Raw genomic sequence first — 17,814 nt, forward strand, 5'->3', positions numbered from 1 at the left:
GGGTTGACAATTTCTCAGTCCAGTGTAAACTCGTTTCAACCAAGTGTTTTGAACATGTAAATAGCTGGTGGGGGATAGCAACCGAAGGGTCACCCGAGAGGGGACAAAAGTTGTGGCAAAAGTGCATTCTTTAAACCACAGTTGTAAAAACAGCAAAAGAGTTTCGAAAATAATTATCCGAAAGGGGTGCGTATGAGCCGCGGCAGGGCAAGAATGGGTGGAATCCCCGGGTAGGGCGGTGATCAGTGCCGTTGCTCCACTACCCGAGCTTGGCTGACCAAATATAGGGGGTCCTCAGGCAGGGCAGGGATCAGTGCCGTTACTCCACTGCCTGTGCGGCCTTCCAAGAGCGGTAAGACTTTGAGCATATATGGACTTCAGCAAACTTGTGCCTTTAACTGCCATGTGGCGTCAGAGGAGTAGTCACAACTGTATCAAGAAATGTGTCTGGGGTCAACACACAAAGTCGTACAAGAGAGAGAACATTCAACATTTTTTAAAAACTAAAGAAGAAAGCGGGCAGGTTCCATCAGGGAATAGGACACCATAAATCTCAATCGGTTCCTTTCTCTCATCATCTGGACACCTCAAGGTTCCATTCCAAAAAGGGTCTCAAAGTGGTTAGCATGGTGGGAGTCAGACTCTGAGTCATCACCATCTCCCGGGTGCCAAACTCGTGCCTGGAGTTTCAGTGCCAATGCGGCGTGGGCCGATGTGGGGTCCATCTCGTCGTTCCGTGTCAGAAGATAGGAATTGTCGTGGTGCCAATCTTTCGTATTCTGTCGGGCGGTAGGGGCAATGGGGGTGTCGCTATCGTCGGGTGGTGGGTCAGATTCTGGTAACGGCAAATAGATTGTGTCCGAGGGGCCGATCATATCGTGGTCGGTGTCTCTGGGGCTGTAAGGACTGGGGCCTGGTCTGTGTTTCCATTGCCCGGGTCCATCAAGGGCCTCCGTTGTGCTATCGCTGTCGCTAGCAGCCGAATCCAGTGTTAGGGTGAAATTCGACTCAGGGGCGGGTCAGGGTCATGTCTGTGGACGTGCTGTCCTGGCTGGGGGAGGGCTGGATTGGGTTGCCAGTGGGCGGGTCTCCGCTGTCTGCCATTGCCAATGAGAGGTGGTATGAGTGGCTGCACTGCGTTCCACAAACCTTAAGCTGGTTCATATGGAACCATACTGATTTTCCATTAGGATATGTGATCTTGTAAACTATCGGAAATTGAGTAAGGTCCTGCAAATTTAGGGAAGAGGAATGAACTAAGATTGTACAGGGAGATCGTGACTTGCTGTCCGACCGTATACTCTGTCGGGTGTACGGTCTTATCAAAGCAGGCCTTACTCTGCTTTCGTCTAGCGCCTAGTCGAACAGCTGCAACGAGCTGTGCTGCTTCAATATTCTCCAACATGTTTTGGACCGCTTTTTCGTTGGTAAGGGCGGTGATTGCGGGGCTGGCCAAATCAAGTCCAAATAAATACTCGGTACCCTTCATGGGTCGTCCGGTCATGAGGGTATGGGGGGTGTAACCTGTCGAACTCACATCGTGTTTCTAATAAACATTAGTATGAATGGGAGCACTGTGTCCCATGTCGTATTATGCTGCTGTACCATCTTCCTAAGTGTTGCCTTTAGTGTCCGATTCATTAGTTTCACAATGCCGCTGGACTGCGGGTGATAGGCAATGTGAAACATCTGTTTTATGTTCTATGTTTTATGCCAAAAATCGTCAGGACATTTTTCATAACTCTGCCTGTGAAGTGCGAACCTTGGTCCAAATCAATACTACGGGGGAGTCCCCATCTAGTGAAAATGTGCTTTAGAATTTTTGCCGTAGCTTTGGCCGTATTCGTTCTTGAAGGGAATACTTCTACACATTTTGTGACTGTGTCGATGACGACCAACACATATTTGTATCCATTTCTGAAGGGGGGGAGGGGACCAATATAGTCTAACTGCAAGTTCGTCCATGGGCCATTAACAGGGCGGGTGTGTCTGAGCTGACCTTTCTTTGCATATCTGTCCGGGTTGTTCTGGGCACAAATCAAACAATTCTCAATGTAATGGGTTACGTTTTTAAATCGGGCCAAAGGTGGGCAAGGGTGGATTCTATCCCTTGGTGTCCGTGTCGGTCACGGAATTTGCAAATAATCTGGTTCCTATCCTGGGTGGGGACCACATAAATACCATCCTGTAAAACGATTCCCTCATGGATCGTCAAAGTCTCCTTAAACTTAGCATAGGGAGCTGGGAAGTCACCTTTTAAAATTTCCTTTAGTGTCTCATCTTCTTTTTGTGCTTGGGCTAAGTCTTGAATGTTGGTCTGTGAGACCTGGACCGCGTGTACTGGGGCACTCTCGGGGGGTTGCTAAAAGTGGCTATGTCGTGAGCCTGCTTTCGCTAGGGCGTCTGCTTTCACATTACCAAGTGGGGTGGAACGATGGTGGCTTCTAACTTTAACGATTCCGTATTTTCTACCTTTCGCTGTCTGGAGAATGTGTTTGAGTAATGGCGCTGAGGGTAGGGGTTTTCCGTTGGCGGATATAAATCCTCTAGATTCCCACAGGGGTAGGAATTCTGTCAAGCTGTTGCAGACGTACAAACTGTCTGAATATATGTCTGCTGGGGTCGGGAACGAATCTGGGTGCTGCACAATGTAAGCAATGGCTGCTAACTCAGCTACCTGTGAACCTAAATGTCCAGGCAATTTTAATGAGATTTCTTCTAAAGCGCGTCCCTTCGCGTCCTCTACATAAATTCCACATCCTGTGATTCTTTTTCCATCAAGAACTGTGGAGGAGCCATCTACATAAATGTTTAGAGCTTTGTCTGTAGGCTGGGTCGTCTGTGGTCAGATGCCTGTCTTTTTCGGTACCGATTTGGGAACAAAGTGGCTTGTGCTGTGCTTGGGTGCAATGATCTCGCACTTATGTGGGGTTCCTGCATAGTGTAAATTGTCGGCGAGAAACGTGTGCGTCTTTGTCCGTTTTACCGTAATGTCACATCCTTGTAGGAGTAGGGTCCAGTGCGCTGCGCGAATTTGGCTTACTGTGCCGTCTTTTAATCTACCGTCTAATAAAAGCGGTGTCAGGGTATGCTCGATCAAAATGGTTACAGGGTTGAGTCCTGTTGTATATGAGAAGTACTGTACCGCCCAGAAAACTGCGAGCATGTGCCTTTCGCAGGCTGAAAATCCCTGCTCTACGGGGTCTAAAACACGTGAGGCATAGGCTACGGGTCCTAAACGATCGTGCCTTTCCTGTAGGAGTACGGCCGAAAGGGTTCAGTCGCTACCTCTATTGCGTATGGGGAGTGTGGATCTAGGGCCTGCAAAGCAGGGGCTGTGCTTAGGGCGCGTTTCAATGTATCTACGGCATCCGTGTGCTGTGGAAGCCATTTCCATGGGGCCTGTTTCTTAAGGAGCTCAGAAAGTGGGGCTGCTTTTGTGGCGAAACAGTCTATGCGGTTCCTGCAATAACCGACCAGTCCTAAAATGACCGGAGTGCTGTAACATTTTGGGGCAAGGGCAATTTTACAATCGAATCTATCCATTTCTGTTCTATCTCACACTTACCATGCGTGATGACCGTACCCAAATAAGTGATTTTTTTTCCTGGAGAATTTGGGCTTTTTTATGGGGTTAATTTTGCATCCAATTTCTTTGAGGAGTCCTAATAGTTCCGAAAGCAGCAAAATGTGCTCTTCCTTGGTGTCAGTCTGTAGGAGCAAGTAGTCCACATACTGAACGAGACATTCACGTCGGGAAAATTTTGATAATTCGTTCGCCAATTGTCTGTGAAAAATGGGGGGGGGGGGGGTTGTGGAAGCCTTGTGAAAGGCACGTCCACGTGTACTGCTGTCCCTGGAAAGTGAACGTAAATTTGTACTGGCACTTTTTATCCAATGGAATGGACCAAAAGCCACTGCTAATGTCCAAAACCGTGAAACATTTTGACTGGAGTCCCTGTTTTAACATGGTCTCGGGACTTGTGGCAACGGTGGGGACTGCTAACGGAGTCACTTTGTTTAATTCCTCATAATCGATGGTCAGTCGCCATGAACCATCTGGTTTTCTTATGGGCCAGATTGGGGCATTGTTCGTTGATGCTACGGGCCGAATTACTCCTTGGTCCAATAAACTCTGGATTACTTTGACTATCTCTCCCTCGGCTTGCTGTGGAAAGCCGTATTGTTTCTGGGGCTTAGGATCGGGACCTGTAATAAGAACATAAGAACTAGGAGCAGGAGTAGGCCATCTGGCCCCTCGAGCCTGCTCCGCCATTCAATGAGATCATGGCTGATCTTTTGTGGACTCAGCTCCACTTTCCGGCCCGAACACCATAACCCTTAATCCCTTTATTCTTCAAAAAACTATCTATCTTTATCTTAAAAACATTTAATGAAGGAGCCTCTACTGCTTCACTGGTCAAGGAATTCCATAGATTCACAACCCTTTGGGTGAAGAAGTTCCTCCTAAACTCAGTCCTAAATCTACTTCCCCTTATTTTGAGGCTATGCCCTCCCACTCCTGGGATCTTACCGCAGTCGTGCTTGTGTTGGGCAAATGATGCTTTATGTCTTTTCAAGACTTCTCTAACTGTTTTGTCTGTGGTAATGGTTTGTGGATCGAACCAGTACTCTCCCACTGAGCTAATGCTGTGTGCATTGTCTCCTACTGTGAGCGTGGCTCGTGCTGCTCTGGCCATTTTCCACACACATTTATTTATGACGTCGAAAGAAAGGTTGTGTGAACTCATAAAATCTATTCCCAAGATGTGTTCTGCTGTCTGGGGTAAATCTACCAAAACGACTGAGTGTTTTGTGTTAATGTTGCCGATCTGGATATCCACAGGGGCTGTAATGTGTCCCTGCTGGAGGTGACCTGTAAAGCCACTAAGGGTAATGGTGTCTGTAGTGGGCCATATATCTCGCTGGTACATCGTGGAGGAGTTTAACGTGGTTCAGGATCCTCCTGTGTCCCAAAGGAACTCTACTGGGTATCCCCAGACTGTGCCTGCAACTACCGGTCTTCCGGGTTTATCCCAAAGTGTGTCGCAGACCTAAGTTGGGGAGTCCGAACACCGTCAATCGGTTCCATTTATGGCCAAATTATCTGCTCGGGCGCTAACGCTGTGGATGGGTCTGGCATTGTTTCTATGCATTGTCTGCATTTGTGGGCTGATGCCGTTGCTGTTTCAGGGGTCTTGGCATTCTCGTGCATAATGTCCTTTCTGTCCACAATTGTAACATTCCTGCACTTTACGGTGCTGTGTGTTACTTCTGCCTTCATTTACCCATGCGGGGTCTTGGTGTGCCCTTACTGGGTTCATGTTGGCATCTACTCTTTCTTGGTCTGTCTTTTTCTGTAGGAACTGTTCCCAAGCTCTAGATAATCACTTCACCCACACTTCATTGTGTGCCAGGTCTGAGGGGTCGTAGTTGGCACATGCCTTTTGTCCTGCCTCCGTGGCGTCGGAGACTAGAATACGGGTCCATTTGGCCGTATTGTCTATCGATAAATGGGCGCGGCTAAATCACCGAATACAGCGGTAAAGTGGATCCAGAGGCGTCCAGCAAAATGCGCTCCCCTTTTCTGTCTGCACTGGTTGAGTCCTTCTACTGGATCGCGTCTATTGTAGCCAATGGCTTCTAAAATGGCTGTTTTCATATCTTGGAGGATACCTCAAAGAACAAAGAAATGTACAGCACAGGAACAGGCCCTTCGGCCCTCCAAGCCCGTGCCTACCATGCTGCCCGACTAAACTACAATCTTCTACACTTCCTGGGTCCGTATCCCTCTATTCCTATCCTATTCATGTATTTGTCAAGATGCCCCTTAAATGTCACTATCGTCCCTGCTTCCACCACCTCCTCCGGTAGCGAGTTCCAGGCACCCACTACCCTCTGCGTAAAAAACTTGCCTCGTACATCTCATCTAAACCTTGCCCCTCGCACCTTAAACCTATGCCCCCTAGTAATTGACCCCGCTACCCTGGGGAAAAGCCTCTGACTATCCACTCTGTCTATGCCCCTCATAATTTTGTAGACCTCTATCAGGTCGCTCCTCAACCTCCGTTGTTCCAGTGAGAACAAATCGAGTTAATTCAACCGCTCCTCAGAGCTAATGCCCTCCATACCAGGCAACATTCTGGTAAATGTCTTCTGCACGCTCTCTAAAGCCTCCACATCCTTCTGGTAGTGTGGCGACCAGAATTGAACAATATACTCCAAATGTGGCCTAACTAAGGTTCTATACAGCTGCAACATGACTTGCCAATTCTTATACTCAATGCCCCGGCCAATGAAGGCAAGCATGCCGTATGCCTTCTTGACTACCTTCTCCACCTGTGTTGCCCCTTTCAGCGACCTGTGGACCTGTACACCTAGATCTCTCTGACTTTCAATACTCTTGAGGGTTCTACCATTCACTGCATATTCCCTACCTGCATTAGACCTTCCAAAATGCATTACCTCACATTTGTCCGGATTAAACTCCATCTGCCATCTCTCCGCCCAAGTCTCCAAACAATCTAAATCCTGCTGTATCCTCTGACAGTCCTCATCGCTATCCGCAATTCCACTAACCTTTGTGTCGTCTGCAAACTTACTAATCAGACCAGTTACATTTTCCTCCAAATCATTTATAATCTCCTCCTACATTTTGTGGGTCAGGAAGGGCTGAACTAACCGACGGGTCAAGGCTCATCACTATGAGCTTTACTTCTTCCTGCTCGTCCAGACCGTACATTGCTGCCTAACACGTTCGGAAAAGTGGGTCTGACGTGGGGTGAAAAGTCTCAATTTTATCGCGGGCATCTCTTAACTGGGTAATGGTTAGTGGGGTGGTGTACACAAAATCGGATTGGTCTTCTGCTGTTACTCTACGCTGCGTGGTGATGGGATTCATTGGGTTGGGTGCTGCCTGTGCAGTCGGTGGTGCGGGTGCTTTCCTTTTCGGGGCCTGGGGGCTCTATTCTGATTTTCTGTCTCGGTCACGTACCGTTGGGCCGTTTCACTAAGTTCCTGCCAATCGGGGCCATCTTCCTGATCTAATTGTGGGCCAAGGTATCTCTGAACCCGTTCGGAACGGATAGCAGTGATTGCAATCTTGCAATTTGCTGCCTGCACTTTGCATGATCCACCGAACTCTGCCTCTGTTCCGTGGTGGAACTGTGGAGTGCTCGTAGGGCTGCCTTTAAATCCTCACATTGTTTTCTCAACTGTTCTGCTTGGTTCTCCGTTTCCTCTCTTACCAACACCGCACGTTGCGTGTCCTGGTAGGCCTTATTGTAGTGAATCTAAAAGCTGCTTAGGTGGGCGAGACAATATTGGTGCGCCATCTTGACATCAGCCACCTCCTTGTCCTTCGCCGCTAGCTGCTCTTGGAGTTGCTCGTTTAATTTCTCACACTCGCTAACATTTCCCTCTCTACTCCTCTCTTTCTCCTCAAGCTGTCCTCTGTGCCTCGCAATTGTGCCAAGCAGGACACGATTACCATCGGTTTACGAACTCTAATTCTTCTTGTGGATCTCGGTCAGGCTGTCCCACCAAGTTTGTCCTATGCTGCCAGGACCAGTTTCCTCATTCGCACAAAATTCCGACCATAGGGGCCATCCTTTCTCCTTTAGGTATTTCCTAATCTCTTCTTCCCATATGGGACACTGTTCTGCTCTGTTGGTCGCTGCGACCTCGGGCTCTTGTGGATGCATGAGGCGTTCCATTGCCTTCATCGCCACCCCTACGATTATCTCTGTTTCTACCGGGAATTTGGGACAAGGGGGAATAAAGCGGTGGTGCAAACACGGGTACGGCTCAAGCTATTTTCCGGTTTACGCAACTCCCGAAAGTTTCACGCAACAAAATCGATCGAGGTTACCTTATATCCCTTTATTAGTACGCATGCAAATTACACACTTCCGAATTTGAAGGTTTGATCGATACTGGTTTCGCTTGTGGTTTCTTTTACTTTGCCAATTTGGACTTCTAATTCAATCGTTTTGTGGGTTCTCTCGGAGTGACACAGTCCCGTCTGGGTCGACTCCCACCAGAGTCACCAATAACTGTTACCTTTTTTTACCTACTGTAAATATGGCAATCAATGAGGTTGCCCTTCTTTCTTTGGATATCAATATTATGTTGCTCAGAGTCGCCAGGTATCAAATGGCCACAAGGTTCAACCGGATATCAATCAAAGAGCCAAACACCAGTTAGTTAGTTCAAGATCAAGGGTACTTTATTTACACACACAATTATCATGCAACATAAACACTACTAGTTAAACTACACCTATCAACTATGACATCCTGTACTTAACTTCAGGCACCTGGCTTAGGTCAGAGGAACAGTGGCCGTTGTTCGATTCTGGGTCTATCAGGTCTGTAGAAGTACCTGCTGCTCAGCTGGGCTCATCCGTCTGGTAGCGGGCGTTGAACTTGAACTTGCTTCCAGTGGTGCTGCACTTGGAAGTAGACGTTGCTGGAGCACCAGGTCCAAGAGAGGACGAACACATGGTGGTCTCTCTTTTTATCCTTGGGAGTTTTCGCGCTCTTTTGGGCGATCCTTCAGTTTGGACCCCACTAATTAGGTAATTCTTGATCACCGTGTTCGATTCGAACCAATAAAGGGGCGGGTGCCTTCATGGCTGGGCGTATCCTAAGCGGTCATTGATCCTGTTGTTTACGCTTTCTGGGTACAGGGAGTGACGCCAAAATGTCTGGGATTGTATTGGTCACTCAAGTATCAGTCCTTTGTCTGGCGGAGATGGGCCATCAAAATGCTAATCGGTTGGGGGTTTCGATACTGTCTGGATTCCTCGCTCACAAATATACATTCAGGCTCTGAGCCTGCCTGAATCTCGCATTGTCCATTTTTCCCGTTATGCTTTGCGACCTTCCCTGTTCCTTATTTTAAGTGGCTATCCCAGATGGCTACAGAAGCTATAGATTGCCCATGCTGTAATACCCATTCTTTTGAAACTTCAAATATTTCCCATTTGGTTAAACTTTAAGAAGTCTCACAACACCAGGTTAAAGTCCAACAGGTTTATTTGAAATCACAAGCTTTCGGAGCACTGCTCTATCATCAGGTGAAGAGGAGGGAGGTTCACAATCACAGCATATATAGGAGAGACACAATAGCAAGATAATTACAGATTGGAATGTGAAGAATGGTTGAAATGTGAGTCTTTACAAGAACAAACAGTGTGAGTGGAGTGATTGATAATCACAGGTAATCGAGGTGTGAATTGTCTCAACCCAGAACAGTTAGTAGGGTTCTGCAAACCCAGGCAGTATGGTGGGGATTACATGTAATGTGGAATTAACCCAAGATCCCGGTTGAAGCCGTCCTCATGTGTGCGGACCTTGGCTAACCAGTTTCTGCTTGGTAATTCCCCGTGTTGGAGATCTCTACTGCCCCAAAACTTCCTACTGTGCCCACCCCAGTCCAGCGGCGGTATCGCCACATCATGCTTAAACTTTAAATGCTGTATTTCATAGTGGATTTCCAAACTAGCAACAGGAACTGCGGGCCTGTCATTCTGAATTACAGTAGCTCAATAGACTTTTGAGTATTGCTGAAAAAGAAACATGATGTTGTCCATTCATCAGGACAGATGGAAGAATGTCAAATTTCAAAACGGCAACAATTTATACGCATGAGAAAAGGGTGCCGATTGGTAGGCAAGTCATCTCTGATTGCTCAAAGATTTCTGTGGAGAATGCACCAGGGACCTATTGTCCCTCATACTTTTAAATCCCCAAAAGATGCAATGCTGGACATATTCCTTTCGCCTGCAGAGAATAGGTCCTTGAATATATGCTGCTTCTAGCAAGTATAAGTGAGCCAAGACCCTGGTACATTCTGGCCAATCACATCAGGTTTGACAGCAGATGTGAAGAGAGAAAGGAGCTAACGTTTTGAGTCTGGATGACTCTTTGTCAAAGCGAGAGTCATCCAGACTCAAAATGTTGGCTCCCTTCTCTCTCCACATGTACAGTCAGACTTGCTGTGATTATCCAGTATTTTCTGTTTTTGTTTCAGATTCCAGCATCTGCAGTAATTTACTTTAATTATCCTGGTGCATTCTTAATTTTTTTATAAATGTATTTTATTACCAACATGTATCAAAACAGGTCACAACACAAACACCCCGTGAAACATACTTCCCAGCAATCAACTATACAGTCTATACAAATGTTTTCTCACTTTTTCGCCCTCGCCCTCACCCCCCCCCCCCCCCCCCCCCCGCCTCAACATGGTCAAAAACATCCACCCACCTTTTCTCAAACACCTCTGCAGAGCTCCTTAACTCACATTTTATCTTCTCCAACCGCAGGAAGTTGTACAGGTCACCCAACCAAGCCGCTACCCCCAGTGGTGATGCCCGACCGCCACTCCAGTAAAATTCGCCACCATGTAATCAGAGAGGCGAAGGCCACAACATCAGTCTTCCTCTCCATGAGCTCCGGCTTCGCTGAAACCCCAAATAGCGCCACCAAAGGGCCCGCGTCCAACTCCTTCTCCACTATCCTGGCTAAGACCGCAAACACTTCCGCCCAGAACCTTCCCAATTTTTCGCAACCACAAAACATGTTTGTGTGATTCGCTGACCCCTGCCCATACCTCTCACACTCATCTGCTACCCCCTGAAAAAACCCACTCATTCTCACCCGAGTCATATGCACCCTGTGCACCACCTTCAACTGTCTCAGGCTCATCCTTGCACAACAGGAGGTCTTGTTTACCCTATGCAGTGCCTCACTCCGTATTCCCCAATTGATCTCCCCTCCCAACTCCGCTTCCCATTTCGCCTTGATATTCACCACCCCTCGTCTCCCTGCCCCCCCCCCCCCCCCCCCCAAGCCACTTGTATATATCTCCAATTCTTCCCTCCCTTTCCACATCCGGAAGCCAGTCGATCCAGCAGAGTATATCCCGGCAATGTAAGGAAATCTCTCCAGATCTTTTGCGCAAAGTCCCTAACCTGCAGATACCTGAACTCTCAGCCCCTCGACAGCTCTATCCTCTCTCTTAGCTCCTCCAGCCTGGCGAACCCTTCCTCCAAATACAGATCCCTCACCTTGGCCAGCCCACTTCCCTCCACCTTCTGTGTACACTATCTGGTGCATTCTTCATGGCAACGCTTTGACCAGAGTCAACATGACTCTTGCCACGAGAGGCAGGAAGCAGAGGGCGATGGTAGAGAGATGTTTCTATGACTGGAAGTCTCTTTCCATTGCAGTTCGGCAGGGCTCGGTGCTGCGACCCTTGCTATTTGCGGAGGATATCAATGGACTAGTCAGGTGGGCAGAGCAGTGGCAAATGGAATTCAATCTGGAAAAATGTGAGGTAATGCACTTGGGGAGGGCTAACAAGCTAAAGGATTACACTATGAATGGAAGGACCCTGGAAAGTACTGAAGATCAGATGGACCTTGGAATGCCTATCCACAGATTCTAGAAGGTGGTAGGGCAGGTAGATAAGGTGGTTAACAAGGCACCTGGGATACTTTCCCCTATTAATAGAGGCATAGAATACTTGAGCATACTTGAGCAGGAAGATCATGCTGCAATTGTATAAAATGCTTGTGCGGCCATAACTGGAGTATTGCATGCAGTTCTGGTCACCACATTATAGGAAAGGTGTGATTGCACTGGAGAGTGTGCAGAGGATATTTATCAGAAGGCTGCCTGGGCTGGAGGGTCCAGGCTACGAGGAAAGATTAGATAGATTTAGGTTATTTTCCTTGGAGAAGCAAAATTTGAGAGGGGACTTGATAGAGGTGTACAAGATTATGAGGGGCAAAGATAGGGTGAATAGGAAGGCACTTTTTCCATTAGTAGAGGGGCCAATAACCAGGGGGCATGGATTTTAGGTAGAAAGCTAGGAGGGGAGTTGAGGAGAAATATTTTCACCCAGAGGGTGGTGGGAGTCTGGAACTCACTGCCTGAAAGGGTGGTTGAGTCAGAAACCCTAGTAACATTTAAGACATATTTAGATATTCACTTGCGCTGCCATAACCTACAGGGCTATGGGCTAAATGCTGGAAAATGGGATTAGTGTAGTCAGATCTTTGTTGACCGGCATGGATACAATCAGCCAAATGACCTCCTTCTGTGCTGTAAATGTCAACCAACCCTTTGCCCATGCAGTAGAAATTGTTGCTCCCTTCGAAACGTGGCATTCTTGCGTGTCTAAACTTCAACAGTATGTCTTTTTTTTCAATACTCAAGTGACTTTCTTTGTCGTAATTAAAATTAGTTTATTTCTCAATGGAGCCACAATGTTGAGTTCTCCCAATACCTGCTTAACGAGGCTACACAGAGAATCAATAATCCACCTAGTTTAATTCCAATATTTTCTCAATTGTACATCTTCATAGCTGTGCAAATCAAATTTTGTAAAAAATAAAACTTACTGTAGTATTTACAGGATTTACTACACTTCAACAACATAATCCATAAAGAGTGATGAGGGGGAAAATATCACTTACCTTCATACCTGCTAGAGAAAGCATGTTGTTCAGCTTGTACATTCCAGATTGTACCGGCGTAGTGTACAGTAACACGTCATTCAGCTACAAAGGAAACCATTATATACGAATTGTGAATTCACAGCAATAATTCAAGATCAAGCTGCAAAACTCTATGTTGTCTCTACATTGGTTTAAAGAGAGTTCCCGAACCAGATAGCTCAACATGTAATAAGCAATCCTGCGTCATATTTTCTGTGCCTTTAAAACGTCATATGATGAGATCTTGATCTCAACAATGGGGAGCACTGACTGAATGCCAGACAATTCCATTGTAAGCTAAAAAAATATTTCATGGAATGTGGGCGTCAATGGCTAGGCCAGCATTTGTTGCCCATCTCTATTTGCTAGTTTAGGACAGTGGGCTAAACAGCTGGCTTGTAATGCAGAACAATGCCAGCAGGTTCAATTCCCGTACCGGCCTGCCCGAACAGGCGCCGGAATGTGGCGACTAGAGGCTTTTCACAGTAACTTCATTGAAGCCTACTTGTGACAATAAGCGATTATTATTAATTGCCCTTGAGAAGTGGTGGTCAGCTGCCTTGTGTTTCAGGTACACCCAGTGCTAGTAGGACAGAACTTCCAGGATTTTTGACCTATTGATAGTAAAGGAATGGTTTTATAGTTCCAAGTCAGGATAGTGTCTGGTTCCGGATGGGGGACTTGCAGGTGGTGGTGTTCCCATGCATCTGTTGCCCTTACCCTTCTTATTAGAGGTATTAAAGGTCCCGGAATTGGAAGATGCTGTGAAAGGAGGTTTGAAGAGTTGCTGCAGTACATCTTTTGATGGAAGGAAGGTCACTGATGAAGTAACTGAAGATGGTTGGACCTAGGAAACTACCGTGAGGGACTCCTGCAGTAATGTCCTTGAATTAGATGACTGACATCCAACAAACACAACCATCATTCTTTGTGCGAGGTTTGACTCAAACCACTGGGGAGCTCCCCCCATTCCTATTGACTTCAATTTTGCTTGGGCTCTTTGATGTCACACTTGGTCAAATGTTGCCTTGATGTCAAGGGCAGTCACTCTCCGCTCTGGGGTTCAGCTCTTTTGTCCATGTTTGGACCAAGGCTACAACAAAGACAGGAGCTGAGTGGCCTTCACAGCTGACGCTTCACAGCACTGTTGTGATGCCTCCATTATTCTGCTGATGATCGAGTGTAGGCAGAAACTGGTAGGGGTTTATTTGTCCTGCTTTTTATGAACATTATTTAGGAACATAGAAGAGCAAGCCACTGCTTTAAACATACTCAATAGCTGAGCTTCCACAACCTTCTGGGATAGAGAATTCCAATGGTTCACAGCCCTCGGAGTGAAAAGAGTCTCATTTCAGTCCTCAGTGGGTTCCCTTTTACCTTACTACAGGTCTGTAGTTTCCTCTCTCCCTCCCTTCTTAACTAGAGTGGTGATATTTTCTACCTTCCAAACTGCAGCAACCATTCCAGAATCTATAGAATTTTGGAAGATGATCGCCAGTGCATCCAATATTTCCACAGCTACCTCTTTCAACACTCTGGGATGGAGAATATCAGGTCCTGGGGATTTAACAACCTCCAGTCTCATTAATTTCTCCAATACAACCTAATTTCCTTCAATTTCACATTCTCCCCAGAAATCTCAAGTGCCTTGGATTTATAATTTTGGGAGATCTTTGAATCTTCTTCAATGAAGACAGACAAAAAGTAATAATTTAGCTTCTCTGCCATTTCGCTATTCCCCATTATAAATTCTCTAGACTCTGCCGAAAATGGACCCAATTTGTCTCAGCCAAACATTCCCTTTTTACATACTTCGGGAAAGATAAATGAAGAATGACAGCTTGTGTTGTAGCTTAATATATCTGGCAGCTAGCTCAAAAACTGGAATAGAATCCACTCAAAAACAGGTTACTAAATCTCACTAAGTACCAGTACTGTACTTAAAAAAGCCAGTACCATTTTAATGCTGATTTCTGCTTCCTTAATAATCTGGTTTCTCCCCAAGGGAGGAGATCAGTCTTGAGAAACTTCCTCAATCAATGGTACTTATCCTCTTGTTGACCCCAGGATTTGTCTTTGGGTGCAATTTGTGGCCTTAATAGTACAGAATGAAGCATGGAGAGTATGCACTCAGCAACTTGCAAAATCCTCAAAGGGATAGGAAGCATGCAGGCGGGGAAGGCACCGGGGCGGGACGGTTTCCTGGTCGAATTCTACAAAAAATATATGGACCTGTTTGGCCCGCTGTTAGTTAGGACCTTTAATGAGGCAAGGGAGGGGGGGGCTTTACCCCCGACGATGTCCCGGGCACTGATCTCCTTGATCCTGAAGCGGGACAAGGATCCCCTGCAATGTGGGTCTTACAGACCGATTTCCTTGCTAAATGTAGATGCCAAGGTGCTGGCGAAGGTCTTAGCCACGAGGATTGAGGATTGTGTGCCGCAGGTCATCCATGAAGATCAGGCGGGGTTTGTGAAGGGGAGACAGTTGAACGCGAATGTGCGGAGGCCTTTGAACGTTATCATGATGCCGGCGAGGGAGGGGGAGGCGGAGATAGTGGTGGCGATGGACGCTGAGAAAGCCTTCGATAGAGAAGAGTGGGGGTACCTGTGGGAGGTGAAGAGGTTCGGGTTTGGGGAGGGGTTTGTCAGGTTAGGCTGTTGTATGAGGTCCCGATGGCGAGTGTGGCCACAAATAGGAGGAGGTCCGAGTACTTTCGGTTGCACCGAGGGACGAGACAGGGGTGTCCCCTGTTCCCCCTGCTCTTCGCACTGGCGATTGAACCCCTGGCTATGGCACTGAGAGAGTCGAGGAACTGGAGGGGGTTGGTGCGGGGTGGGGAGGAGCATAGGGTGTCGCTTTATGTGGACGACCTGCTGCTGTATGTGGCGGACCCGGTGGGAGGAATGCCAGAGGTAATGAGGATCCTTAGGGAATTCGGGGACTCTTCGGGGTACAAGCTCAATATGGGGAAGAGCGAGCTGTTCGTAGTTTAGCTAGGGAACCAGGAGAGGGGGATTGGCGAGCTCCCACTAAAAAGGGCGGAGAGGAGCTTCAGATATTTGGGGGTCCAGGCGACCAGGAGCTGGGGGGCCCTGCATAGGCTTAACTTTACAAGGCTGGTGGAGCAAATGGAGGAGGAGTTCAAGAGGTGGGACGCGTTGCCGCTGTCCTTGGCAGGTAGGGTGCAGTCAATCAAAATGACGGTGCTCCCAAGGTTTTTGTTCCTGGTCCAGTGCCTCCCCGTGTTTATCCCGAAGGCTTTTATCAGGCGGGTTAACAGGAGTATAGATTATCATAGAATTTACAGTGCAGAAGGAGGCCATTCGGCCCATCGAGTCTGCACCGGCTCTTGGAAAGAGCGCCCTACCCCAGGTCAACACCTCTACCCTATCCCCATAACCCAGTAACCCCACCCAACACTAAGGGCAATTTTGGACACTGCAAGGGCAATTTAGCATGGTCAATCCACCTAACCTGCACATCTTTGGACTGTGGGAGGAAACCGGAGCACCCGGAGGAAACCCACGCACACACGGGGAGGATGTGCAGACTCCACACAGACAGTGACCCAGGCCGGAATCGAACCTGGGACCCTGGAGCTGTGAAGCAATTGTGCTATCAACAATGCTACCGTGCTGCCCCAAAGTATAATGGGGTTTGTGTGGGCGCGAGGGACTCCGAGGGTGAGAAGGGTGTTCCTGGAGCGGAGTAGAGATATGGGGGGGGGGCTGGCGCTGCCCAACATCTGTGGGTACTACTGGGCCGCCAATGCGACGATGGTGCGCAAGTGGGTGATGGAGGGGGCTGCATGGAAGAGGCTGGAGACGGCGTCCTGTGTGGGCACGAGTCTGAGGGCGCTGGCAACGGCGCCGCTGCCGCTCCCTCCAGGGAGGTATACCACGAGCCCGGTGGTGGTGGCAGCCCTCAAAATTTGGGGGCAGTGGAGGCGGCATAGGGGGGGAAGTTGGGGCCTCGGTGTGGACCCCATTACGGGGGAACCACCGGTTCGCCCCAGGAAGAACAGGTGGAGGGTTTTCGGGGTGGCACAGGGCAGTGATACGAAGGTTGGGGGACCTGTTTGTGGATGGGACGTTCGCGAGCTTGGGTGAGCTGGAGGAGAGGTACGGGCTCCCCCTGGGGAACACCTTCAGGTACTTACAGGTAAGGGCGTTTGCCAGACGGCAGGTGGTGGAATTCCCACGGCTACTGCCACACACAGTACAGGACAAGGTGCTCTCGGGGGGGTGGGTGGGAGTGGGGAACATCTCGGAAACGTACCAGGTGATGCAGGAAGAGGAGGAGGCCTCGGCGGTGGAGTTGAAAGGTAAGTGGGAGGAGGAGTTGGGAGAGGAGATCGAAGAGGGGACGTGGGCAGATGCCCTAGGGCGGGTGAACTCTTCCTCTTCGTGCGCGAGGCTCAGCCTCATACAGTTTAAGGTGCTGCACAGGGCACACATGACCGGCACAAGGATGAGCCGGTTCTTTGGGGGTGAGGACAGGTGTGTTAGGTGCTCAGGGAGCCCAGCAAATCACACCCATATGTTCTGGGCATGCCCAGCGCTGGAGGAATTTTGGAAGGGCATAGCGAGGACGGTGTCGAGGGTGGTAGGATCCAGGGTCAGACCGGGCTGGGGGCTCGCAATATCTGGGGTGGCAGAGGAGCCGGGAGTGCAGGAGGTGAAAGAGGCCGGAATTCTGGCCTTTGCGTCCCTGGTAGTCCGGCAAAGGATTCTCCTTCAGTGGAAAGATGCGAGGCCCCCAAGCGTGGAATCCTGGATCAGCGATATGGCAGGGTTCATTAAATTGGAGAGGGTGAAATTCGCCTTGAGAGGGTCGGTACAAGGGATCTTTAGGCGGTGGCAACCGTTCTTAGACTTTCTGGCAGAACAATAGACATTGGTTAATGGCAGCAGCAGCTCGGGGGGGGGGGTTTACTTTATTTTTGTTTATGTTATTTCTGAGGGGGTGTATACACCTGATGTGTTAAGTCGGGGTGTTAATGTTAATTTATTATTTATGTACAGGGGGGGGGGGGGGGGAGGGGTTTGGGGGGTTGCTTTTTTAGATTGTGTTTTGTACTTAACCCTGTTGGGTTCTTTTTTCTTTCTCATTTTGTTATTGATATTTTATGAAAACCTTTCATAAAAAATTTTTTTTTAAACTTGCAAAATCCTTGGTATAGAGCATTGTTCTGGAAGGGAGTGAGAGCTTGGCCCTCGATGAGATTGATGAGAAGAGTGTTTTGTTATGCTCGTGACGTAACATAAGCTGCTTCCTTGACGTACACTCTGACAAAGGAAGGT

At 48.2% G+C, this 17,814-nt stretch overlaps 1 protein-coding gene across 3 annotated transcripts in view; it reads right to left on the reverse strand.

Annotated features, from left to right (window-relative positions):
- Window positions 1-17,814, reverse strand: part of fgd6 (FYVE, RhoGEF and PH domain containing 6) — a 312,715-nt gene that overhangs the window by 141,799 nt on the left and 153,102 nt on the right. For all 3 annotated transcript variants that reach the window (XM_072471885.1, XM_072471884.1, XM_072471886.1), the window contains exon 13: window positions 12,488-12,571. In XM_072471885.1, the coding sequence (XP_072327986.1) occupies window positions 12,488-12,571 (84 nt within the window). The remainder of the gene's footprint in view (window positions 1-12,487; window positions 12,572-17,814) is intronic.

This window comes from Scyliorhinus torazame, chromosome 13 (assembly GCF_047496885.1).
Source record: "Scyliorhinus torazame isolate Kashiwa2021f chromosome 13, sScyTor2.1, whole genome shotgun sequence".
Classification (NCBI taxonomy): domain Eukaryota; kingdom Metazoa; phylum Chordata; class Chondrichthyes; order Carcharhiniformes; family Scyliorhinidae; genus Scyliorhinus; species Scyliorhinus torazame.